Here is a 27,736-nt window from a genome sequence, read left to right as displayed (position 1 = left end):
AACCGAGCACAGTACACGGAGCTACGGATGTGCTTAGAGACAATGATGGTGGATGTCGCTGATGAACGCCACAAGTATGCGATCCTATTGAAGCACCTGAAAGTACCCAGAGCGCACAACATAGCGCTGGCCTATGCCACCTCTACTACCCCATACACAGCGGCTCTAGCAGCACTAGACCAAAGATATGGACGTATATGGGATTACGTAATACAAGAGATAAGGCATATTGACCGCCTACCCCCAGCAACAGACAATCGCTCACTAGACGACCTGTCTATCAAAGTACAATCCCTGTCCGATGCTGGGGGCGCAACGAGAAAAGGGTATGCACGAACTATACGCAAACTCGAACGTCGAGAGGATTTTAGAGAAGCTGCCGCCCGCCCGACAGGAGCGCTTCAGGCGGCAAAGAGACCACCGTGATCCTAACGGTCCCGAGCCATCCCTCCTAGACCTAGCCGACTTCCTGGCGAGAGAAGTCAGCAGCCTACGGCTGGATACGTTCGTGCGGAGCACACCAAGCTCCAGAGAGGGACCTAGGAGAGCAAACGATGGCCGAAGATCGGTGACTGTCATGCACCAATCAGAATCAGTACCGAGCAGCAAGAACCACAGTACCCCCTCGATGAAAGAGAAGTGGAAGATGGTGTGCCCGTACTGCGAGAAGGAACACTGGTTGTCACAATGTGACCAGTTCAAGAAGATGACCGCTGAAGAAGTGAGTCACTGGATAAAGTCCAACAGGCGCTGTTACCGATGTGCGCGCAGTCACATGGCAGCCGAGTGCCGCCTCAAGAAGAGGTGTAGTCGATGTGACGGAGCCCACCTAGATGTCCTACACGACAGTAACAAAAGAAAGCCTGCACCATCCAGCAGCACAAAGGCAAGTGTTATGTACATTGACCCCGCTAGCAGCAGCGGCGCCCAGGTGCTCTTAAAGGTGGTCCGTGTAACACTGAGTTACCAAGATAAGGTCATGGACACTTACGCCGTCCTTGATGACGGGTCAGAGAAGACCCTTCTCCTCGCGTCCGCTGCGGCCCAGCTGGGGCTGCGGGGGAGCGAGAACCAGATGACGATTCGGACAATAAGAAGAGATCTAAAGACGATAAAGGGCGAGAATGTCTCCTTCACTATCACAGCAAGCGGGCAGCCCGAGAGACGGTATAGGATTACTAATGCTTTCACCAGCCAAGAAATAGGACTCTCGCAGTACACCTACCCCATCGCCAAGCTGATGGATAAATATGTGCACCTGCGTCAACTCCCTATCCCGCTCATAGACGGTGCCACCCCGACCCTGCTGATAGGCTCCGACCATGCAGACCTCATAGTCCCGATAGACCGGGTCCATACAGGACCCAGAGGTTGTCCTGCAGCAGTCGAGACCCGCCTAGGATGGACATTACAAGGCCCCCTCGCCAAGTCTCTTAACCGAACAGCAGCCACTAGCTGCCTCCACTCCGGAGCGACAGAAGGAGACACCACACTCCTGCAGCATGTCGAGAGGCTATGGACACTAGAGACAATGCCCTTTAAGAACGAAAAGAAAGACATTCGTTCTAAAGAAGATACTTACGCTATAGCCCTCCTCGAGCACGGGACAAAGAGAGTCAACGTCAACGGAGTGATGAGATACGCAACTCCACTCCTGAGGCGAGAGGGAATGCCCACCTTTCACGCCACAAAAGAGGCGACGGAGCGGTATCTATTGAACACAGAGCGGCGCCTAGCCAAAGACCCCGCTCAAGAGGCTGTGTACCGCGCTGAGATTAACAAGCTAATCACAGCGGGACACATAAAGAAAATTGACTGGCGACGTCGTGCGCTGCTCCGCGCCTCCCTGATCAAAGACGGCTTTGATCTCCGGCAGCGGGCCAGCAGCGACCCCCCAGTATTGCGCAGCCTCAACCCATGCTGTGCTACGTTTGCACTACAAAAACACGTCGCAGAGGACCCAGCAGCAGATGAAGAGGTCCAACAAAGTGTGACAAATAGTTTCTACGTGGACAACTGTTTACAAAGCGTCTCGACGCCAGAAGAAGCCGAGGCTCTCCTACTCAAGCTCCGCGCCTCCCTGATCAAAGGCGGCTTTGATCTCAGGCAGTGGGCCAGCAGCGACCCGCAAGTACTGCGCAGCCTCTCCCCCGAGGACAAGGCAGCGAGCAGCGACACCTGGATGGCGACCATCCCAGGAGAAGCCCAAGAAATGACACTAGGACTAGTCTGGCGCTTCAAAACAGACTCGCTCCATTATAGACACAAACCCCTGACCAAGGAGCAGGGAAGGTCGACGGCAATACCGACCACCAGACGGAGTGTATACAGAACACTCGCCAGACAATATGACCCGTTGGGATGTATTCTACCTTACACCACCAGGGCAAAGATGATTGTAAGAGCGCTATGGGACAAGGACCAGGGCTGGGACGATCCCATACCCGAACACCTTGCATCCACATGGAGAGAGTGGGAGACGGAACTCCGCTCACTCCCAGGTGTTAATATACGCCGCAGCTACTTCCCACCCACAGTGAGGCCAGAGACATGCAAGATCGACCTGCACGTATTCAGCGACGCCTCCGAAGTAGCCTACGGTTCGGTGGCCTACTTGCGTGCCCGAGAGGAGGGAGGAGAAATACATACTGCTTTCATCCTGGCTCGCTCAAGAATAGCCCCACGAAAGCAACAATCTATCCCGCGTCTAGAGCTCTGCGCAGCCCTAGCAGGAGCGCAGCTCGCCACGTTAATCCAACGTGAACTCACCATCCCGGTGCAAAGAACAATCTTGTGGTCAGACTCCACGACCGTACTCACATGGATCCGGTCTGATTCGTGCAGATACAAGGTCTTCGTGGGAGTCAGAGTCACCGAGATTCAGAAGTAGCGAGCTGGAGGTATGTGGACACCAAACACAACCCAGCTGACGTCATCACCCTGGGAATGTCCCTGGATGACCTCACCCGTCACAACCTCTACAGTGACGGACCAGAGTTTCTCAAGCTCCCCGAAGAAGAGTGGCCTACACCCACCCCACGGGAGGCGAGTAAAGAGGAGGCAGAGAACAAGAAACCTATGTTCTGTGGGTTGACACACACACTCGTCCCCACAGACCCCGATCTAGACGATTGCCTCACCCTACAGAGTGCGCAGCTAAAGACATTTCTGTGGCACCACCCAGAGGTTCAGCCCACGACTGACATTTCAGCCGCTGACTACGAAGAAGCAGAACTTCTTCTACTACAACGAGCCCAGAGAGACTCGTTCCCCGATGAGCTAGCCTGTCTACAGGGAGCAAAGCCAGTCCCATCAGACAGCAGACTGCTCCACCTAGCCCCCGAGAGCGACGCCCATAATCTCATCAGAGTGGGTGGTCGTCTGCGGAGAGCCCCAGACTTACCGGATGACGTCAAGTACCCGATAGTCTTGAACAGCCGACACAAGGTCACAGAGCTGATTATAAAGAAATACGACGAGGATGTGCACCACGCAGGGGCAGAGAGAGTCTTCGCGGAGATCAGACGTCGTTATTGGATACTGCAAGGGAGAGAAGCAGTGCGGCGCTTCCAGCGAACCTGTCTAGACTGTCGTAAGTGGCGAGCCCAGCCCAGTATACCCCGGATGGCTGACCTACCTCCCTGTCGCCTCCGACTCGGCGACAAGCCTTTTCACTCCACCGGTATGGACTGTTTCGGCCCGCTGTATATAAAGAAAGGAAGAGGAACCGAGGAGCGGTGGGGTATTGTATTCAAATGCATGACCACCAGAGCGATACATATCGAACTCCTTCCAACCATGAGCACAGACTCATTCCTTATGGCCTTCCGAAGATTCACATCACGGAAGGGAAAACCGTCTACATTATTGTCTGATCACGGGACAAACTTCAAAGGCGGAGAAAGAGAGCTGAGAGAGAGCTTCCAAGCTATGGGCCCAGAACTTAAGACCCACCTCGCTCCATCCCAGATTGACTTCCAGTTTAATCCCCCGAACGCACCTCACTTCGGTGGAACTTGGGAACGAGAAGTGCGTTCCATAAAGACAGCCCTGTACGCCGTGCTTGGGGCCCAGACCGTGGCGGAAGAAGTCCTAATGACAGTCCTCACGGAGATCGAGGGAGTATTGAACTCAAAGCCCCTCGGTTACGTCTCAAGTGATGTAGCAGATGTCGACCCAGTCACCCCCAACACACTCTTGATGGGGCGGCTGGACCCCGCGCTACCCCAGACAATGTACAGGCCTGAAGAAGCGAACGGCCGAAGAATGTGGAGGTACAGTCAAGTACTGGCTGACAAGTTTTGGAACAGCTTCCTACTCCACTACCTACCGTCTCTACAGACCCGCCAGAAATGGGTGAAAGAGAGAGACAATTTGACAGAAGGAACAGTCGTCATGATTATCGACCAGTCACTACCCCGAGCTATGTGGCCGGCTGGCCGCGTAAGCAAAGTGATCACCGGTGCCGATGGAAAGGTCCGAGCAGCTGAAGTGCTCGTCCAAGGACGGACTTACACCCGACCCGTGGCGAGGCTAATAGAACTGCCAAGGCTCCCTGATACTATCGATGACGACCATGACCCTATGACTTTGTGAGTTGACTGACCCTCACAGCGGACATTGAGTAGTGGACAGTGCGGTTAATCTGTCTCTGCTTAGCTAATTAGGTGGGACTAATTAGGGGGCGGCTGTTGTGAAGGATCAGATTAAACCGAATATATATATTTATTTATGGATATATATTGAATAGTATTTGTATATCGTTTGATATCCCTTGTATATTCCTTGTACATATACACGGAATATCCCTTTAGTCTACTATAGCCCATAATAGTTCATTCTCTTATTGGACAAGGAACTGGCGCCAGGAGACAAGCCCCTTGGAGCCAAGTTCAATGGTACCGACGAAACATGTCCCTACTAGCCCCGGCTCTGCGCAGGAATACGGCTACCGAAAAGAGAGTGGCACTATTTGTTCACTGTGCATATAAATATGGCGCAAGTAAATGTAGAAGTCCTCTTATCCCTTAGTCCTTTACCCTTCTACCCAACTAAGTAACAGAACGTGAAGCCTCACCCCACGATACCGCGTGCGGTGTAGTATGGCCTGTTTGGCCTTAGAATAGCATTGAGACCTCGTGCGAATTAATAGCTGAATTGTCAGAGTTTGGCACCGTATTTCTATTAAGTAATAATAGTCTATTATGTATGGTGCATCGTGCGGTTAGAGTTCTAAAGTGAGCAGCATCCCCGTCGCTTCCTCGCGTTATCTAGAGTCTTAACCAGGTTGGGCAGACCACACGTGGTGCTTTCATCCGAGGAGTTCTAGGCGAGGACCGAGTGGACCTGTACATTGGATTACCTACCCGACGACTGCTGAGCCCTATGCGGCATGGAATATATATTTGCTTTGGTACTTTGATTTGTGGAGCGGATAATCGCCAACACCGGTGAGTGTTGGATCTACCCCGAGAGGAGTCAAGGTGAGACGGCGCTCAGACCAGACTGAGGTCGCCTCGCTTCTTCTTCACTGTGGAGCTACAGCTACAGCTACAGCCTACAAGAGAGCCAAGGTGTATTCATCTGTGGATCAAGATTCTACTGCACTGTCTTCTGTACCTGAAGTCTCCCTAGACATCGTTGACCAGACAGGATACTGCCGACGGCTCTCCTACCCCCCCTACCGGCTTACAACCGGGAGGACCCCTACAGTATATCCAGCTATAATCATTAAGTGTGCCATCGTTATAATTCCCTAAGAGCCAGGTTGTATACTTGCTTCCTGCGTAACCAGAGATTGGACATTCAGTGTTGATTTGCCTACGAGTACTCATTTGCCTTACAAGTGCATTCAAATCATAAACGTAATAGTGAATGTTATATGTACCTTTTGCTATATATTAAATATTTGATTATTACCTTTGTGTGGACCCGATTTCATTGTGGGAAAGTGTTCATCATATTTAGATATCGTGTACTGTATGGCCAGTAGTTAAAGTACATAAAGCGGTAGTGGTTTAATGATACCATACTTATCAATACAGTCAGGGAATTGTACCCCTCAGTTACAGTAGGTTCTTTATAACCTTTATTTACCAGGGTAGGTTCTTTATAACCTTTATTTACCAGGGTAGGTTCTTTATAACCTTTATTTACCAGGGTACATTAGAGACATCTGGAACTCTCTCCACCAAGACATTAGACTCAGAGTCTCTCTCCACCAAGACATTAGAGACTCAGAGTCTCTCTCAGTTTTCCAATCCTGCCTGAAGACCCATCTCTTATCCACTGCCTTCTCTTAGCCCCTCCTCCCTCCCATCCCTGTGTGTTTGTGTTCTGTTTGTCTGTTGTTTGTCTGTTGTTTGTCTGTTGTTTGTCTGTTGTTTGTCTCACTGCCTCCATCCCTTTGTGTAAAGAGACTTTGAGTTCTAGAGAAGCACTCTATAAATCTCATGTTTTGTTGTTATTAATGTTATTAGTAGTAATGATATAATCTCTCTCAGTGCTTCCCTGGATGAAGGCAGCAGTGGAACATCTGTACTGAGTGGACAGGTACCTATTTTTTTTTATTTATCCTTTATTTATCCACAAATGTCCCATTGAGATACAAGATCTCTTCCTATACAGTAGCTTCACATGTCTTTGTATGAAGAAGTGATCTCTGCTGGTTTCAGTCGCGGCTTAAGAAGGTTACTTTCAAGTCATCCATCACAGATTCCTGATTAATTGAAAATGGGGGACCCTGATGTAAACAAGACGAAAGTCTTTCTCTGGTCTGCATCCCCTTAACAATTGTGTGTATTGAGCTGTACCCATTCTGCAATCTGTTAATAAAATGTTCAATCAATCAATCAATCAAGGTGCACTATGCCGTTTCTGGGGATGGGGGATTCTTTTAGATTTGCATAACCTGCTATTAGTGTACAAAACATATTTACTACAGATGTAATCCTTAGAATGATTGTATCTTATGTCATCATAGATCAAAACTAAATTGTTTTCAGGCACCGTGAACCAAACGTAGCCTTCTTTGAATGTTTGTACACAAAACTGCCGGTTCCTGCCATTGTAAACAACCGAAGTGAAATTGCTGAGACAATTGCGTAGCTAATAGGTAGCTAACTATTCTAACATTCTGTCGAATTATATTCACTGATTTCCAACCATGAATCAAATCAAATTTATTTGTAAGGCCCGACAACACACGTTAATGTCCCCATAGGCCGGATACATCTTCTTTAAACAAGTCAAGAAGAAACATCACAATAAATCAAGAGCAAAACAAAAAACTCCATGAAATCCAAAATAAAATGTTAAATAAATAAATGAAGACTTTAGCGACGACGAGGCTGGCTAGCGTAACATAAGGACACAATATTTAAATAAAGTACTTACCACAGGAAAAAGGTACATATTGTATGTTATAGCCATAAGTATTATATTGACGTATTTATGAAAATGTACAGTGTACATATTACAAAATAAGTAATATATTGACATATTTCCAAATAAGTACAGATATTACACATTCAAAAATCTTTAACTTTTAACATTTTCAGAGTTTCCCTGCTGGGGAATGAACCTGGGACTCGCATTGGGAGGCAAGTGCCTTTACCTCAAGACCCTAACCTTAACCTTACCTTAAACGAACCTTAACCTTAAACACACTGTCACTGTAAACGAACCCTAACATTAACCTTAACCCTAACCTTAACCACACTGTTACTTTAAACTAACCATAACCTTAACCCTAACCTTAACCACACTGTTACTTTAAACTAACCATAAACTTAACCCTAACCCTAACCTTATATCTTAACTCATTCAGCGCCAGGGGTCGCTGTCTACCTTCTGGCTAGAACACCATCGCTTTAATCAATGGGGAGACTGCGAAATTTGCGAGTGCTTAAAATATATCTTATATTATAGCTATTGGTCTAATAACACCGTCGATTGTCAGTGAGTTGCATCTGGTCAACATGCAAAAAACAGATTGTTTTTTCATCTGTACATTTCCGTTTTATACCGTTTTGATTATGAGTATAGTTTTGGTGATTCTTAGTAATCCCAGGAAAAGACGCGATAATAGCGCTTTAGTGGAATCCACTTATCACATTGTCATTTCTCGCCTGATTATCGAATCTTCCTGAAATCAACGCTAGTTTATCGTTATTATCCTTCCTCATGCAAGAATGAAATGGGGCTTGTAGCGGGGCGCTCGCCCCCCCCACCGCAGCCAACGGTAAAAAGCACAACACAGTCCACACACACAGCTTCGATCGTGGGAGAAAGAAATATCAGATCAATGCAAGATTTGATATATAGTGTTCTTACCTTGTCTCTGATGTAATGCAAAAAAAAAATCCAATTCTCTGATCGCCATTCCAAATACTGGGCGCGGAGGTCTGTGGTAGTGAAAGGTTAACCTTCTGTAGTGTGGTAGTGAAAGGTTAACCTTCTGTAGTGTGGTAGTGAAAGAAAGGTTAACCTTCTGTAGTGTGGTTGTGAAAGGGTTAACCTTCTGTATTGTTGCAGTGAAAGGGTTAACTATTTGGTAGTGTGGTAGTGAAAGGGTTAACTGTGAATATGAGAAATCAACATCTTGACTCCTGAACAGTCCTAATGTAATGAGATGGTCCTGAACAGTCCTAATGAGATGTTCTTGGTCCCGCAGCCCTCCTCATCCTGCTCCTTCGACGGCGGTCTGAAGTCCGAGGGCTCAGACTCGGAGCCCAAGTGGCCTGAGGTACCGCCGGTCCTGAACCAGAACGAGGACCGCAGGAGGAACAAGTATCTGAGGAAAGATTACCTGAAGGTGTGTGAAAGATTACCTGAAGGTGTGTGAGAGATTACCTGAAGGTGTGTGAAAGATTACCTGAAGGTGTGTGAGAGATTACCTGAAGGTGTGTGAGAGATTACCTGAAGGTGTGTGAGAGATTACCTGAAGGTGTGTGAGAGATTACCTGAAGGTGTGTGAGAGATTACCTGAAGGTGTGTGAGAGATTACCTGAAGGTGTGTGAGAGATTATTTGAAGGTGTGTGAGAGATTATTTGAAGGTGTGAGAGATTACCTGAAGCTGTGTGAAAGATTACTTGAAGGTGTGTGAGAGATTATCTGAAGGTGTGTGAGAGATTACCTGAAGGTGTGTGAAAGATTACCTGAAGGTGTGTGAGAGATTATCTGAAGGTGTGGGAAAGATTATCTGAAGGTGTGTGAAAGATTATCTGATTTATTTAGTGGGGTTTTACCAGGTGATAGTCAACTCAGAATGTACAGCAACACATTACATCAATCTGTAGTGTGGTAGTGAAAGGTTAACCCTCTGTAGTGTGGTAGTGAAAGTGTTAACCTTCTGTAGTGTGGTAGTGAAATGGTTAACCTTCTGTAGTGTGGTAGTAAAAGGTTAACCTTCTGTAGTGTGGTATTGAAAGGGTTACACTTCTGTAGTGTGGTAGTGAAAGGGTTGACCTTCTGTAGTGTGGTAGTGAAAGGTTAACCTTCTGTAGAGTGGTAGTGAAAGGTTAACCTTCTGTAGTGTGGTAGTGAAAGGTTAACCTTCTGTAGTGTGGTAGTGAAAGGTTAACCTTCTGTAGTGTGGTAGTGAAAGGGTTACACTTCTGTAGTGTAAAAAAAAAAGTAAAAAATTGCGCTCATGAATAATGAGTTACATTTTTGACTTTTGAAATTAGTATGGAAATATAAAGGTGATCGGTGACTTGAGAAAAGTTATGCTATAATATGAGTTCAAATCATATATATGATTTTGATCTGTTTTGTTCTTATGGACTGAATATGTAATTTGTATTTTATGGTTGAGAATTGTGATATCTAACTTATGAATATTGAGTGAGCTTTTATTCACTGTTTTGTTCGTTGTGATGTTTTCTTGCGAGTACTTCAATGTTTGTGGTTTTATATTTTTATGTTATTTTTTTGTGTGTGTTTGTATTTTTAATGTTTGGACCCCAGGAAGAGTAGTCTCACTTTTTGGATCCACAATAAAACAATAAAACAATAGTGTGGTAGTGAAAGGGTTAACCTTCTGTAGTGTGGTAGTGAAAGGGTTCAAATGTTGGGCCTCATTCTCACAGAAACCCTACTGGTTGATGTGGTGGGAAGCTGTACCCATTCACTGCCATGTTAACTATTATTCATTATGTTGACTGTAAAAAAATATTTAAACAGTGGGCAGACTATACTGTAACACATAGATATATTAGTCTTACAAGGCTTCAGGCCAAGAGAGATTTAGTTTTACTAGGCTTCAGGCCAAGATAGATCTTATCTTTTATGTATCCCCCCCCCCCCCCAAGGGGATCAATAAAATAATATCTTATCTTATCTTATCTTATCTTAGATATTAGACTTACTAGGCTTCAGGCTAAGAGAGATATTAGTCTTACTAGGCTTCAGACCAAGAGAGATATTAGTCTTACTAGGCTTCAGACCAAGAGAGATATTAGTCTTACTAGGCTTCAGGTCAAGAGAGATATTAGTCTTACTAGGCTTCAGGCCAAGCGAGATATTAGTCTTACTAGGCTTCAGGTCAAGCGAGATATTAGTCTTACTAGGCTTCAGGTCAAGAGAGATATTAGTCTTACTAGGCTTCAGGTCAAGAGAGATATTAGTCTTACTAGGCTTCAGGCCAAGCGAGATATTAGTCTTACTAGGCTTCAGGTCAAGCGAGATATTAGTCTTACTAGGCTTCAGGTCAAGAGAGATATTAGTCTTACTAGGCTTCAGGTCAAGAGAGATATTAGTCTTACTAGGCTTCAGGTCAAGAGAGATATTAGTCTTACTAGGCTTCAGGCAGGGCTACTGTACTTACAGTAGTGTGAGATGAGCTGTTGACCTGCGTCGGATCATAACTGAGTCTGTTGTTTCTCCTCGCAGTACAAGTGCCAGAGCGCTCGCAAGAACTCCTGCGGAAACGACGAGTGTGAGGTGAGAGGTTATCAGGGCTGGGGGGGAGGGGCAGGGGGGAGGGGCAGGGGGCGGGTGTTCCGGTGCCAGGCGTCGAGCTGATGCCATACTGGAGAATTTTTTATGAATGAACACAACACTTTAGATAATAAAGTACTCAACCTCTACTGTCTTTAACTATGAATGAACACAACACTCTAACTTACCATCTTTAGATAATAAAGTACTCAACCTCTACTGTCTTTAACTATGAATGAACACAACACTCTAACTTACCATCTTTAGATAATAAAGTACTCAACCTCTACTGTCTTTAACTATGAATGAACACAACACTCTAACTTACCATCTTTAGATAATAAAGTACTCAACCTCTACTGTCTTTAACTATGAATGAACACAACACTCTAACTTACCATCTTTAGATAATAAAGTACTCAACCTCTACTGTCTTTAACTATGAATGAACACAACACTCTAACTTACCATCTATAGATAATTACGTTTGAAAATATTGTTCCTCTGAAAACGTCAAACGGACTTATATGGTTCCTCAACCGAGGTACTCGATTGTATCGTCAAATCTTGATTCATCTTACCAACAGAAATGTTCCTGTTCTTAATTAGTTGTGTGTTTGTTTCAGGAGTCGATGCGTAACACAGATTTCAGCACCACACTGACTGTGTTTGGACTGAAGCCACGGTCAGGTGAGGGTCGTATAACTCTTATAACTCTTATAACTCTAATGTGTTTTCCTTCGGTCATGACGAGCTTTATCGGGGGGGGGGGGGGTGTCTTGGATGGGGATGTGGTAGGGATTGATGGTGGGGTGTTTGGGGTACTGGCTGTTCTGGGGGGGTTCACATGCCTTCGAGCAACATTGTACTATTGTACTTATTGCACTTATTGTCTTTTATACATATTCTTATGTCTGCAATTTATGCATTGTTTTTTATTCTGTCAACTGTGTGCTGACTTTATGCCTATGTTAATTTTTTACTAATTGCTGTGGGGCACTCTGGACTGCGGTCCATGTGTGAAAAGTGCTATATAGATAATTATTATTATTTATTATTATTATATTGTAAAAATGTGTGCATTGAAAATTGAAATGTCTGTAAAGTCTCGACGACATTGAAAATGAGGGTGACCTCAATTGTTTTCTCGAGTATAAATAAAGGTTTTAGGGCTGTCCCCGACTAAGGATTTGGATGGTCAACTATGATTGGCCAAAATTTTCCGTTAGTCGACTATTGGTCGACTTAAAAAAAATAAAAAAAATAATAGTATTTAAAAAAATATATATTTTTTTTTTATTTTTTTTTATCATTCCATTTGGGCTGTGGGTGCTTAATGTCTGAAGGAGTCGACTGAAGGCTTCTTGTCCTCTGCAAAAGCATGCAATTGGTCCACTGATGGATACATCTTGATATTTGTCTAGTCTAGTGTGTTCATTAGATGGGTGAAATCCTCTTTCAGTGCCTCTGTGCCTGTTTTCGTAGGCAGTTAGCCTCTGGTATGTATGCCATTAGCGTTAGCCACGCTTCTAGGCCTCTTTTCTTTTGGAAAGAATGATAATTTTATTTTTTTTATTACATTTTATTTAATTTTTTATATTCGACTAAGAGGTTGGCCAGTCGACTACGGCTCCTTTCGACCGATTCGTCGACTAATCGACTAATAGGGGTCAGCCCTAAAAGGTTTGAATTGAATTGAAATGTATATAACTCTTATACCTCGTATGTCGTATAACTCAGTGTCCTCCTCTTACTAGTTACTGTCCTTGTAGCTTCCAGCAGAGCAGGAGGACAGAACTACCACTCCACCTCCTCTAACTAGTTACTGTCAGGACTACCACTCTACCTCCTCTTACTAGTTACTGTCCTTGTAGCTTCCAGCAGAGCAGGTGGACAGAACTACCACTCCACCTCCTCTAACTAGTTACTGTCAGGACTACCACTCCACCTCCTCTAACTAGTTACTGACAGGACTACCACTCTACCTCCTCTTACTAGTTACTGACAGGACTACCACTCTACCTCCTCTAACTAGTTACTGACAGGACTACCACTCTACCTCCTCTTACTAGTTACTGACAGGACTACCACTCTACCTCCTCTAACTAGTTACTGACAGGACTACCACTCCACCTCCTCTAACTAGTTACTGTCAGGACTACCACTCCACCTCCTCTAACTAGTTACTGACAGGACTACCACTCTACCTCCTCTTACTAGTTACTGACAGGACTACCACTCTACCTCCTCTAACTAGTTACTGACAGGACTACCACTCTACCTCCTCTAACTAGTTACTGTCAGGACTACCACTCTACCTCCTCTAACTAGTTACTGACAGGACTACCACTCTACCTCCTCTAACTAGTTACTGACAGGACTACCACTCCACCTCCTCTAACTAGTTACTGACAGGACTACCACTCTACCTCCTCTTACTAGTTACTGTCAGGACTACCACTCCACCTCCTCTAACTAGTTACTGACAGGACTACCACTCTACCTCCTCTAACTAGTTACTGACAGGACTACCACTCCACCTCCTCTAACTAGTTACTGACAGGAGTACCACTCTACCTCCTCTTACTAGTTACTGACAGGACTACCACTCTACCTCCTCTTACTAGTTACTGACAGGACTACCACTCTACCTCCTCTTACTAGTTACTGACAGGACTACCACTCTACCTCCTCTTACTAGTTACTGACAGGACTACCACTCCACCTCCTCTAACTAGTTACTGACAGGACTACCACTCTACCTCCTCTAACTAGTTACTGACAGGACTACCACTCTACCTCCTCTTACTAGTTACTGACAGGACTACCACTCTACCTCCTCTAACTAGTTACTGACAGGACTACCACTCTACCTCCTCTAACTAGTTACTGACAGGACTACCACTCTACCTCCTCTAACTAGTTACTGACAGGACTACCACTCTACCTCCTCTTACTAGTTACTGACAGGACTACCACTCTACCTCCTCTTACTAGTTACTGACAGGACTACCACTCTACCTCCTCTAACTAGTTACTGACAGGACTACCACTCTACCTCCTCTAACTAGTTACTGACAGGACTACCACTCTACCTCCTCTAACTAGTTACTGACAGGACTACCACTCTACCTCCTCTTACTAGTTACTGACAGGACTACCACTCTACCTCCTCTAACTAGTTACTGACAGGACTACCACTCCACCTCCTCTAACTAGTTACTGTCAGGACTACCACTCCACCTCCTCTAACTAGTTACTGACAGGACTACCACTCTACCTCCTCTTACTAGTTACTGACAGGACTACCACTCTACCTCCTCTAACTAGTTACTGACAGGACTACCACTCTACCTCCTCTAACTAGTTACTGTCAGGACTACCACTCTACCTCCTCTAACTAGTTACTGACAGGACTACCACTCTACCTCCTCTAACTAGTTACTGACAGGACTACCACTCCACCTCCTCTAACTAGTTACTGACAGGACTACCACTCTACCTCCTCTTACTAGTTACTGTCAGGACTACCACTCCACCTCCTCTAACTAGTTACTGACAGGACTACCACTCTACCTCCTCTAACTAGTTACTGACAGGACTACCACTCCACCTCCTCTAACTAGTTACTGACAGGAGTACCACTCTACCTCCTCTTACTAGTTACTGACAGGACTACCACTCTACCTCCTCTTACTAGTTACTGACAGGACTACCACTCTACCTCCTCTTACTAGTTACTGACAGGACTACCACTCTACCTCCTCTTACTAGTTACTGACAGGACTACCACTCCACCTCCTCTAACTAGTTACTGACAGGACTACCACTCTACCTCCTCTAACTAGTTACTGACAGGACTACCACTCTACCTCCTCTTACTAGTTACTGACAGGACTACCACTCTACCTCCTCTAACTAGTTACTGACAGGACTACCACTCTACCTCCTCTAACTAGTTACTGACAGGACTACCACTCTACCTCCTCTAACTAGTTACTGACAGGACTACCACTCTACCTCCTCTTACTAGTTACTGACAGGACTACCACTCTACCTCCTCTTACTAGTTACTGACAGGACTACCACTCTACCTCCTCTAACTAGTTACTGACAGGACTACCACTCTACCTCCTCTAACTAGTTACTGACAGGACTACCACTCTACCTCCTCTAACTAGTTACTGACAGGACTACCACTCTACCTCCTCTAACTAGTTACTGACAGGACTACCACTCTACCTCCTCTAACTAGTTACTGACAGGACTACCACTCTACCTCCTCTTACTAGTTACTGACAGGACTACCACTCTACCTCCTCTAACTAGTTACTGACAGGACTACCACTCTACCTCCTCTAACTAGTTACTGACAGGACTACCACTCCACCTCCTCTTACTAGTTACTGACAGGACTACCACTCTACCTCCTCTAACTAGTTACTGACAGGACTACCACTCTACCTCCTCTTACTAGTTACTGACAGGACTACCACTCTACCTCCTCTTACTAGTTACTGACAGGACTACCACTCTACCTCCTCTTACTAGTTACTGACAGGACTACCACTCTACCTCCTCTTACTAGTTACTGACAGGACTACCACTCTACCTCCTCTTACTAGTTACTGACAGGACTACCACTCTACCTCCTCTAACTAGTTACTGACAGGACTACCACTCTACCTCCTCTAACTAGTTACTGACAGGACTACCACTCTACCTCCTCTAACTAGTTACTGACAGGACTACCACTCTACCTCCTCTAACTAGTTACTGACATGACTACCACTCTACCTCCTCTAACTAGTTACTGACAGGACTACCACTCTACCTCCTCTTACTAGTTACTGACAGGACTACCACTCCACCTCCTCTAACTAGTTACTGACAGGACTACCACTCTACCTCCTCTAACTAGTTACTGACAGGACTACCACTCTACCTCCTCTTACTAGTTACTGACAGGACTACCACTCTACCTCCTCTTACTAGTTACTGTCAGGACTACCACTCTACCTCCTCTAACTAGTTACTGACAGGACTACCACTCTACCTCCTCTAACTAGTTACTGACAGGACTACCACTCTACCTCCTCTAACTAGTTACTGACAGGACTACCACTCTACCTCCTCTAACTAGTTACTGACAGGACTACCACTCTACCTCCTCTAACTAGTTACTGACAGGACTACCACTCTACCTCCTCTAACTAGTTACTGACAGGACTACCACTCTACCTCCTCTAACTAGTTACTGACAGGACTACCACTCTACCTCCTCTTACTAGTTACTGACAGGACTACCACTCTACCTCCTCTAACTAGTTACTGACAGGACTACCACTCTACCTCCTCTAACTAGTTACTGACAGGACTACCACTCTACCTCCTCTAACTAGTTACTGACAGGACTACCACTCTACCTCCTCTAACTAGTTACTGACAGGACTACCACTCTACCTCCTCTAACTAGTTACTGACAGGACTACCACTCTACCTCCTCTTACTAGTTACTGACAGGACTACCACTCCACCTCCTCTTACTAGTTACTGTCCTTGTATCTTTGCAGCTTTCAGCAGAGCAGGTGGACAGGATTACCACTCCACCGACCCCAGCTTCACCATGAGGAGGAAGATGGAGCACCTGAGGGAAGAGATAGAGCAGATTGGACTCTTACGCCAGGTCAGAACTGTGAAGGCTGCTGGGTCAGAACCGTGAAGGCTGGTGGGTCAGAACCATGAGGCTGGTGGGTCAGAACCGTGAAGGCTGGTGGGTCAGAACCATGAAGGCTGGTGGGTCAGAACCTTGAGGCTGGTGGGTCAGAACCGTGAGGCTGGTGGGTCAGAACCGTGAGGCTGGTGTAGGGCTGGGTGATTAATCGATTGTATCGATTAATTCAAATTAGATTTTCAAAATAATCTTTTTAAATAAAGAAATAAAAGATTTAACTCACCTTTTATTTTACAAAAAGTGATGTTTGGTGAAAGTTAGATTTGCACTTTATTAATCCCAAAAAAAAGTATTATATATATTAGGGATGCTCGATATTGGCTTTTTTACCAATACCGATATACCGATATTGTCCAACTCTTAATTTCCGATACCGATATCAACCGATATATGCAGGGTTGCATTATATTGATGATCAAATACAGTTTGATAGCAATCTGCGCGAGATAAAAAAAATTCAAATGGACGTGCTTCTAGAAGTTACTACTTATCATCTGATGTTGACCGGATGGGGGGGGGGGTCGTTTATAATTCCGTGGCCAACGTTAGATGATTCATCTAGTGTGGGTGATATGATCATTAGAGCAGTTTGTATCGAACACGTTAAAAAATAACGCTGAAACTTACCGTAGCTTCCTCGTAGCGTTGGGCGATGAGCGTGGAGCAGAAATATTCCTATTATGGGATGTAGAAATATGCGATCCATCTCCAGGTTGTATAATAGTATATACGTCCCAATCATGTTGTTTATCGAGTTATTGGTAACGGATTGCTATCCATTGTGTCTAGCTCGAGTCCTGGGACTATTAGCGAGTGATTGGACCGAATTGGAATGAGCACCAGCTTCCGTTTCCTGTTTCCTGTTTTGGCGATCCGCCGATCGGCCACCAGATGGCGCTCTTGAACCGTTAGAGAGTTGAGAGGGGATCAAGCGAGATATCAGGCTTACTAGGCTTCAGGCTAAGAGAGATATCAGGCTTACTAGGCTGCAGGCGTCTGCATGGAGCTGGTTGTACCTGCAGGCGTCTGCAGGTTTCTTTCCTCTTGCTCCGCTTGGCAGCCTGACGGCCAGACCTCGCTTAAAACATGTAAATAAAGTACTTATCACGACCACAGGAAAAGGTACATAATGCATGTTATGTTATAGCCGTAAGTAATATATTGACGTATTTAGCACTGAGAGGCTTTACGTCAAGAATACCAAGACACACTTTACTGATAGTACATTTTTAAGTATGTTGAAGTCCTTCTTAAAGAATGATTGTTCCCTGGAGTATTGAAAGTCTCTGTGTTTCCAGAACATCGAGTGTCGACTCAAGGTGTTGCTTCCAGATGACGTTGGAGCTGCTCTCATGGACGGGGTCGTGCTGTGCCATCTAGCCAATCAGATCTGTCCTCGCTCTGTCGCCAGCATCCACATCCCCTCCCCCGCAGTGGTAAAGGGACATTTCACTTTAGTAGAACATGTCAAGTTTCAGCAGTCGTACCTCTATGTAAAGTCATCTACTAGTAAACTAGCAGTCTTACCTCTATGTGAAGTCATCTACTAGTAAACTAGCAGTCTTACCTCTATGTAAAGTCATCTACTAGTAAACTAGCAGTATTACCTCTATGTAAAGTCATCTACTAGTAAACTAGCAGTCTTACCTCTATGTAAAGTCATCTACTAGTAAACGAGCAGTCTTACCTCTATGTAGAGTCATCTACTAGTAAACTAGCAGTCTTACCTCTATGTAAAGTCATATACTAGTAAACTAGCAGTCTTACCTCTATCTAAATGGAGTGCTGCTGGATCAGTTTAGGGTTCTATGCCTTGCTCAAGGGCCAAGTGGCACCGTAGATGTAACATAATAATGTAATAAATGTATAGTCCTTCTTCCTGAGATCCCACCAGGATATAATTCACCAAAACAATCAAACATGCAGCTTCCAAACTGCTTCTATGTGACTGTGTTATGACTCAGATGTATAGCATGGAATTGCTAAATAAATAAGTAAATAGCTTGCAGTTGCTTACTCATGTTTGTCTTTCAGCCAAAGCTCAGCATGGCCAAGTGCCGTAGGAATGTGGAGAACTTTCTGGATGCGTGTAAGAAGCTGGGTGTTCCACAGGTAAGATAGTCACACACCTCATCAAGCACATTCAGCGCCCAGGTGTAAGACGCTGGGTGTTCCACAGGTAAGATAGTCACACACCTCATCAAGCACATGCAGCGGCCAGGTGATTGATTGATTGATTGATTGAAAACTTTATTAACAGATTGCAGAATGGGTACAATACAGTACGTCTCAATACAAACAATTGTTAAGGGGATGCAGACCAGAAAAATGCTTTCGTCTTGTTTACATCAGGGTCCCCCATTTTCAATTCATAATGACATTTATGACAGACATGACATACAGATATACAGTACTGTTTCCTCAACACATTTATGACATATACAAGATATACAAATATACAGTACTGTTTAAGAGAAATAGATCATAAAATGTATCTGGTCAACTCTGGTCCTGCTTGTTGCTTCACTGACATCACATGGTCAACTCTGGTCCTCACTTGGCAGCTTGGTGGAAATTGTTTAACTTGAACTTGAGGACTGCATACTTTTAGTTGCAAAGCTTAGCTTTATACTTTATACGTATAGCACATGCATGAGCCTGGTCTCTTTTGAAAGATAACATTCTGAAGTTACTAATGCAAAAAAAGGATAATCACTTTTAGTGCTAATGAAATAGAGTAACAGAGGTTTGAACTTGAGTTGAACTTGAACTTGTGTACTCACATTTTTCTTTAGTGGTTGCAAGATTCCAGGTTCCATTATTTCAGCATAGAGGTATGAGCTGGAACACACTGCGGTTCCATAGCCTGAAGTCTTATGTAGTACAGGTCCATATTTTATACAAATCCGTTCAGAAATGAGAGCTTGAGAGAGGTTTTAGTAAACCGACGGCAAAAAAGTTCCAAAATTCATTTCTGCCATCCACCACCGTGCGTTCTGAAATCTGAGTCACAACTCATGTTCGCTTGTCAACTTTCACCTACTTCCTATATTCGCACCCCCCACCCCCCGGGGTATCGTTGGAAGCGGACACTCGTTGGCTACAACGCTGACCAATAATTTTCGCCATCAGCGGTGATTGATCAGTTCTCGAGCGTATACTGTCCGACTTGGTCATTTGACGCTTGCCTGACATATCGCCATGTAACTCGAGAACCGAGGCACGGAATTGGTCGACTGAGGTCGCGTTCGAAAGGCGGCAAATAGATATTTCGAATAGTATATTATATGTTCGGCGAAAAATGCAGTCCCGAGCCGGTAGACGTGGCGTGACGTGCGCGAAGTGCAAAACGGGACATATACGTGCCAGTGCACGTTATGTGGTTAACCACTATTAACATAGTTATTTTTAACTAGACAATTCCGCACGGGGGAAATTGTGAAAGTGTGGGTGACGCCTGTGCACCGCCGGCCAACGGGAGAGGGTCTCTCGCGAGTCTCTATGACAAACGGTTCAAAGGATACAAAAAGGGGGCGTGGCCTAAGGATCGGGGGAGTGGTCAACATAGACCATTTGAAGATCGGACTTTTCCGAGTTTTAATTTTTTTGGGGATTTTTCCGAGTTTTCGGAATTTTCAGAATTTTCCGAGTTTTCGAATTTTTCCGGTTTTCGGACTTTTCCGAGTTTTTGAACTTTTTCGGATTTTTGATGTTTCCGAGTTTTAGGAATTTTCCGAGTTTTCGGGTTTTCGGACTTTTCAGAGTTTTTGAACTTTTTCGGATTTTTGATGTTTCCGAGTTTTCGGAATTTTCCGAGTTTTTGGATTTTTCCGGGTTTTCGGACTTTTCCGAGTTTTTGAACTTTTTCGGATTTTTGATGTTTCCGAGTTTTCGGAATTTTCAGAGTTTTTGGATTTTTCCGAGTTTTCGGGTTTTCGGACTCTTCCGAGTTTTTGAACTTTTTCGGATTTTTGATGTTTTCGGATTTTTCCGAGTTTTGGGATTTTTCCGAGTTTTTGAACTTTTTCGATTTTTCAGAGTTTTCGGATTTTTCGGATTTTTCCGAGTTTTCGGATTTTTCAGAGTTTTCGTATTTTTCCGAGTTTTTGAAAGGGGGTGTGGCCTACGGGGGCGTGGTCTAATGATCGGGGGAGTGGTCAACATCGACCAATGAAAGAGGATATCCCTACCGAGTACAATGGCACAATCCGCAAGTCTCTACGACAAACGGTTCAAGAGATACACTGAGGGGGTGTGGCCTAAGGGGGCGTGGTCTAAGGATCGGGGGAGTAGTCAACATCGACCAATGAAAGGTGGTCAACATCGACCAATGGCACAATCCGCAAGTCTCTACGACAAACGCTTCAAGAGATACACTGAGGGGGTGTGGCCTAAGGGGGCGTGGTCTAATGATCGGGGGAGTGGTCAACATCGACCAATGAAAAATGAAAGAGGATATCCCTACTGAGTACAATGGCACAATCCGCAAGTCTCTACGACAAACGGTTCAAGAGATACACTGAGGGGGTGTGGCCTAAGGGGGCGTGGTCTAAGGATCGGGGGAGTGGTCAACATCGACCAATGAAAGGTGGTCAACATCGACCAATGAAAAATGAAAGAGGATATCCCTACTGAGTACAATGACACCCGCAAGACAGAGGGCGCTGTCCAGAAATTCAGTACTGCAACACAGTGATGGGCAATGATGGGTTAAAGTGGATGAGGTCATTGGCAGCTCAGCCACGAATCATGAGTGAGCCACGAGCCACACAGGTGACGCAATCACTATGACTTGCATTTTCTATCCAATGCATTTCTATGGAGGCAGATGCATGACTGCATTGTCACGTTGATTAAAAGAAAACTATAAGAGATGAAGCGTTGTGACGCGCACAGAAGCACTACAATGAGTAGGCGAAGGGTTGTGTGCGATATTGTGGCATTCGTGCGATATTGTGGCACTCCTTCGGCGATCGGAACAGAAGGCTAAAAAATTTTGTGAAAAAAGAGATTCCTAGAGTGCGATTGCATGGCGGTCAATGGAGAGGAGAACCTTCAAACAAATGGTCGTCAGTTGAGATAGAAATGTCCAATTCCATTTATTTTTCTTTTGTGAGCGGGCTGACAGCCGTGTCATCGTTTTGATGTGTTTGTTTTATTTCGACGTCCAAAATTGAGATCACCCAAGGTAGGGGAAAAAAGATTATTTCAGCTGCTACACTCTAAGTTGCAATGCATTTCCAATGGGACCGACATTTTACCGTTTAAAGTCGATTCGTAGCCAGACGGTGCGATGAAACTTTACGAGTTCAAAGACCGCTGTTGCCATAGGCAAGCCGCTCGTTTTGATACCTTTCACGTGTATGGGGCGCGAACGCTCTGGCACGAGTGGTGTTTGCAAAATCGGTGGAATAAAGAAAGAAAGAATAAAAAAGACGTACAATAACTACAGTGTGGGTGGCAACCTGGCTTCGCCAGGTCACCCACACTAACTAATAACTTTACTTATTATAACTGTAACCTAGACTAATAACTAAAGCACCTTTTGCACCTTTGTTTACACTATTTTTCTATTCAGGTGTAATTTGATTGCCTATATTTGTCTTTCTACTATTACCCTGCCCATACCTGTACCTCCCCTCCCCCATGCTGCTATGACGCCCACATTTCCCCAAGGAGATCAATAGAGGAATATCTTATCTATATATAATAAAGCTCTGTGTATAATAAAGCTCCCGTTTTGCACTTGCGCGCACGTCACGGCACTTTGCGAGCATCTACCGGCGCGGGGCTGCATTTTTCGCCAAACATAATATACCGCTCGAATCATCTATTTGCCGCCGTTCGAACGCCACCTCAGTCTACCAATTCCGCGCCTTGGTTCTCGAGTTACATGGCGATATGTCAGGCGAGCGTCAAATGACCACGTCAGACAGTATACGCTCTGTGTGATGTCATAATAAAGCCCTGTGTGATGTCATATTAAAGCCCTGTGTGATGTCATATCCGCAGGACGCCCTGTGTCTCCCGCACCACATCCTGGAGGAGCGCGGCCTGGTGAAGGTGGGCCAGACGGTGCAGGCGCTGCTGGACCTGCCCCCCCCCTCCAGACCCACGCTGCTGACCACCTGATCTCTGACCTCCTGACCACCTGACCATCTGACCTCCTGACCACCTGACCTCCTGACCATCTGACCTCCTGACCACCTGACATCTGACCTCCTGACCACCTCCCGACCACCTGACCTCCTAACCACCTGACCATCTGACCACCTGACCATCTGACCACCTCCTGACCACCTGACCTCCTGACCACCACCTGACCACCACCTGACCTGACCACCTGACCTCCTGACCATCTGACCACCACCTGACCATCTGACCACCTGACCACCACCTGACCTCCTGACCACCTGACCACCACCTGACCACCACCTGACCTCCTGACCACCACCTGACCACCACCTGACCATCTGACCACCACCTGACCTCCTGACCACCTGACCACCACCTGACCACCTGACCACCACCTGACCTCCTGACCACCTGACCACTTGACCACCATCTGACCTCTCCGTATGAATGCTGCAGACGGAAACCCTGTTTGGGAGAAGAAGTCGTTCAAGGCTCACTGTCGCTCATTGGAATCAAGAAGCTCTTGGATTTGACTCTTGGACCAGTCAGCTGTCTGTCTGTGGTGCCAGCAGGGACCGGAGCAGTTCTCCTGAGAGGAGGCTTCTGCTGTGATTACATCCATACATACATCATCTCTGCAACACCAGAGAGGGGTGTCCGGGGGCCAGGGAGACAGGGGGGCCCTCAACACCACTCCCACACAGACACCTCTCTACAGGGGGGGCCCTCAACACCACTCCCACACAGACACCTCTCTACAGGGGGGGCCCTCAACACCACTCCCACACAGACACCTCTCTACAGGGGGGGCCCTCAACACCACTCCCACACAGACACCTCTCTACAGGGAGGGCCCTCAACACCACTCCCACACAGACACCTCTCTACAGGGAGGGCCCTCAACACCACTCCCACACAGACACCTCTCTACAGGGGGGGGCCCTCAACACCACTCCCACACAGACACCTCTCTACAGGGGGGGCCCTCAACACCACTCCCACACAGACACCTCTCTACAGGGAGGGCCCTCAACACCACTCCCACACAGACACCTCTCTACAGGTGGGGGCCTCAACACCACTCCCACACAGACACCTCTCTACAGGGAGGGGCCTCAACACCACTCCCACACAGACACCTCTCTACAGGGAGGGCCCTCAACACCACTCGCACACAGACACCCCCTGGGACCAGAGGGACCCCCTCTCTACAGGGAGGGCCCTCAACACCACTCGCACACAGACACCCCCTGGGACCAGAGGGACCCTCTCTACAGGGGGGCGACTCGCGGGCCTGAAGGGGCTTCCGCGTCCAGCGGGCTGAATCAGGAGATGGGAGGTTCTAGCGGTTCTTCCCGTCTCCGTATATGAAGTCAGCTGGGTCTTCTTGCCTCCGGTCCGTCCGATTTCTCACGTTGTTTTTCCCGACGTGTCTCTCAACGTGTGTCCTCTTCTACTACTAGGGGGTCATACTACTGTTATGTGTGTCGTTTCTCAAGCTGCTGGTGTGTTTTAATAATGAGGGTAAGCCACGGGATGGCCAGGCTACTCTGTTTAGGTGCCCATGTGTTTTTTTTTCTTCCACGCCTGAATCCCAGAGAGAGAGAGATAGAGAGAGAGAGAGAGAGAGAGAGAGAGAGAGAGAGAGAGAGAGAGAGAGAGATGAGTTGTGTTAAAAAAATACAAAAAAACTAATGCAAATACCAGCGTGGTACCGTGTTATCTGTGTGAGTGGCACGGAGTGACCAACAAAGAGCACAGGTTCCAAGGGGCAGCCCTGTGTTCTTCCCCAGCCTATAGTGAGGAGCCAGACTGGAAGTGCCAATACTGATACGACATCCCACGCCTGGTTAAAATGTCGTTGAGTTGAAGTCATTTCAAAAAGGCATGTAGTAATTCACCTCTTCTTCCCGAGAACCCAAGTGCATGCTGGGCTGGTTAGCCACCGACTCAACTCAAGTGGTCCTTATATGCTTAAGTTAGTTGTGTTGTATGTGTGTGTGTGTGTGTCAAAAGTGTCTTTCCCATGAGATTGTGTTTTATTTTTTATAAAGTTTTTATGTTAATTGCTACATGTTTTTACGATGTTTTAAAGGTTGTTTGTTTCATTATTCTTATTGGCAATGTAGCAGCAGCCAAAACTGATAAAACTGGTAGGTATATAAGAGTTGTGACAAAGGATTGCATATGAGTAGAGGTAATCTACAGCTGCCAGTACTATTCCAGTGCTGTGTTCACTTCTACAATGACATATTTGGGTTGGCTATTGTGCCACAGTACCGAGGTCAGCCTTGCCAAAGAAAATAATATCTATTTGACAAGTAATTTAATCTTGTGTTGGATCTTACCTTTTTTATTTTTATTTGTATTATTTATTTGTATTAATATTATTAAATAACATTGAAAAAAATGCCAATTCTGCAATCTCACTTGTTTCGTGTCAATAGTGTCAAAAGTGTCAATATGTCATTCACTTTTCAAGATAATTCTGTTTGTTTTGGGGGAAATACTGAAGATTGTTTCACGAAAAACAAGATTTTAACACAAGATTAAATGACTTGTTAAGATTAATTTGAATTAATCTAATCAGGTTTGCGTTCAATTCACTTTCAGTTATCAGAATACAGAATGTACTCAACTGCCGTTTCTGATCAGGTTATGAGTTCAATTGAATTGATTGTGACTCGGCCCCCGCCCACCCATCTCTTATGTGCACTCTTAAAAATGCGCTGTGTTCAGTTAGGGACAACATATCTTAAAAATGTTAAGAGTGTACCCCTTCAAATGTGTTACTGTGACAAACATCAGGTTGTCGTGGAAACGCGACCGCCTGCCAAAAACCACCGGGTCGTGATCCGTAAGCGTTTCCTTCAGCGAGCGCTCGAGTGGAAACCTTTTTATTTATTTTTTGATCGCTCAAAAAGTGAGATTTTCCATGTTATCCTAAAAAGTCATTAGATACGTGTTACTTTACATATCCCGCCCTGACACACACACTATACACACAAACACACACACACACACGCACACGTACACACACATACAGTACAATGTACTTTACATATCCCGCCCTGACAGGCTCACACACACACACTATACACACAAACACACACACACACACACACACAGATACACTATACACACATACAGTACATGTACTTTTTAAAATGGAGGTTGAGAATTGCAGCCATTTTGAGTGTGTGTGTTGTGATTGAGAGAGACACACTGTTTACACTGTCTCTGGTCACCCTGCTGTATTAGGACTTTGTATACAATATCGTATATCAGGGAAATTATTTATCTATTTATTGCTATAATTTCTTTTCTATTTATGTGCTGTCGCTATGTGTGTATATGTCTCAACCCAAGTCAAAAATGCGTAAATTCATCCATACTGAATACTTTTAGCATATTGAGTGTGTTAAAAGTATATTTCTACCCATATTCTTCTGAGAGTATACCTGCAATGTGTTTTGATGCTTCTCCTGTGATTTCATGTACTAATTCAACCCATATGTTTAGTATCATAGTCATTCATATGCTATAACTGTAGTATAATCTGCTGTAGATACACTTTAAAAAAAAAAAACTAAAAAGATTGAGATGTTTACCAAACATAAATTCTACTTTAGTAAACATATGTTTTGGTAAGCAAACTTAATCCTCAAATGGAAATACCACTGATATTCAGCAATCAAAGGAGGCCATTGAATACTTGAGACAATGAACCACGTACTGTAGGTCCCTTTCAGGTCGGCAAGGTTTTCATTCCCTCGTTATCTAAAGGCGGTTAAGTTTGACTGTTGTACTTTGAGGACGGCAGAGGTGACATGACATTCGTACTCCGACTGAATTGGATTGTTAATACATGGGCTGTTGAGAAAAAATACAATAAAAACTCTTTATATAGATTTTTGTCCAAAGGCTTCAGTTCAATTTGTATCTTAACCCTTTCACTGTCACACTACCAAACGGTTAACCCTTTACTATCACACTACAGAAGGTTAACCGTCCAGAAGTACGGCTCCCAGGTAGTGTACATCTGGATGACATCACAGGTTAAGAGTCTCGTGTGTTTTTACTAGTCGGTCAGGTTAACACGTAATCATTGAAAGATCTCTTTAATAGTCAGGTTAACACATGAAGGATCTCTTTAATGCATGTACTTATTCATCATTGATTTTTGAGTTGGGTTCATGTTGGTATTCATAAAAAAAGATTTGGAACGAAATATTACAAATTAAGTTTTATGACCTTGAATGTGATGCAATATTTTCATGCACTGATGCGCCAACTCTATCAGTTACCTAGGGAGAGATAAGGGTTAAAGGATTTTTTTTGTATCCACTTTTTCTCCCCATTTTTCTATTTTTCTCCCATCCCAATTTTGTGTTTTCCAAGTCTTTCCTCCCCTGTCTTGAACGTTGCTAGACTATGCCTCCCACTGGTCGGCTGTAGTGAGGAATGGATAGAAGCCTTGCATCACGTGTCCCCTCCGGTACACGAGGAGGCAGCCTGTCTCATCTTTTCACCGCAGCAGCTCCAACTCTCAGTGGCGAGGAGTAACGCGTGGGAGGCTCACGCTGCCCCCGATACTTCCTGTTTCCGCCGCACCGGCGTCACCCAACCGACCTGTAGGAGTCGCTGTCCACAACGTCCAATCCCCACCCACCGGCTTTCCCACCCTCTAACACTGCCAATTGTGTTAGTATGACGGCCGGCCAAGCCGGTAGCAATGCCGAGAGCTGGCTCGATACCAGCGTCTCCTGCGTTAGTGGCGAGCGCCTTGCCCACTGCGCCACTCAGCCGCCCTAAAGGAACATTTCTTTCATTTGAAATATTATTTTAAAAGTGCACTACAGAAAGGGGGTTTTGTTTGCAGAGCCTGCAAAATACATTTACTTCTCTCGTGTTATTATAAATGA

The 27,736-nt window shown here is 45.3% G+C and overlaps 1 protein-coding gene across 1 annotated transcript in view; it reads left to right on the top strand.

Annotated features, from left to right (window-relative positions):
- The window catches only part of lrch2 (leucine-rich repeats and calponin homology (CH) domain containing 2), a gene marked incomplete at its 5' end in the record, with an annotated part of 85,077 nt that extends 58,391 nt beyond the window's left edge, over nt 1-26,686 (top strand). The window contains 8 exon segments of the mRNA XM_084319789.1: nt 6,504-6,552; nt 8,675-8,815; nt 10,895-10,945; nt 11,569-11,632; nt 16,516-16,628; nt 17,975-18,112; nt 18,711-18,788; nt 22,689-26,686. Coding sequence (XP_084175915.1) covers nt 6,504-6,552; nt 8,675-8,815; nt 10,895-10,945; nt 11,569-11,632; nt 16,516-16,628; nt 17,975-18,112; nt 18,711-18,788; nt 22,689-22,808 — 754 coding nt within the window. The 3' untranslated portion in view covers nt 22,809-26,686.
- Nucleotides 26,687-27,736: the final 1,050 nt, after the last annotated feature.

Source organism: Notolepis coatsorum (assembly GCF_963971535.1).
Source record: "Notolepis coatsorum genome assembly, chromosome: 8".
Taxonomy (NCBI): Eukaryota; Metazoa; Chordata; class Actinopteri; order Aulopiformes; family Paralepididae; genus Notolepis; species Notolepis coatsorum.
Note: the sequence above shows the minus strand (reverse complement) of the source record. Positions and strands in the feature narration are given on the sequence as shown.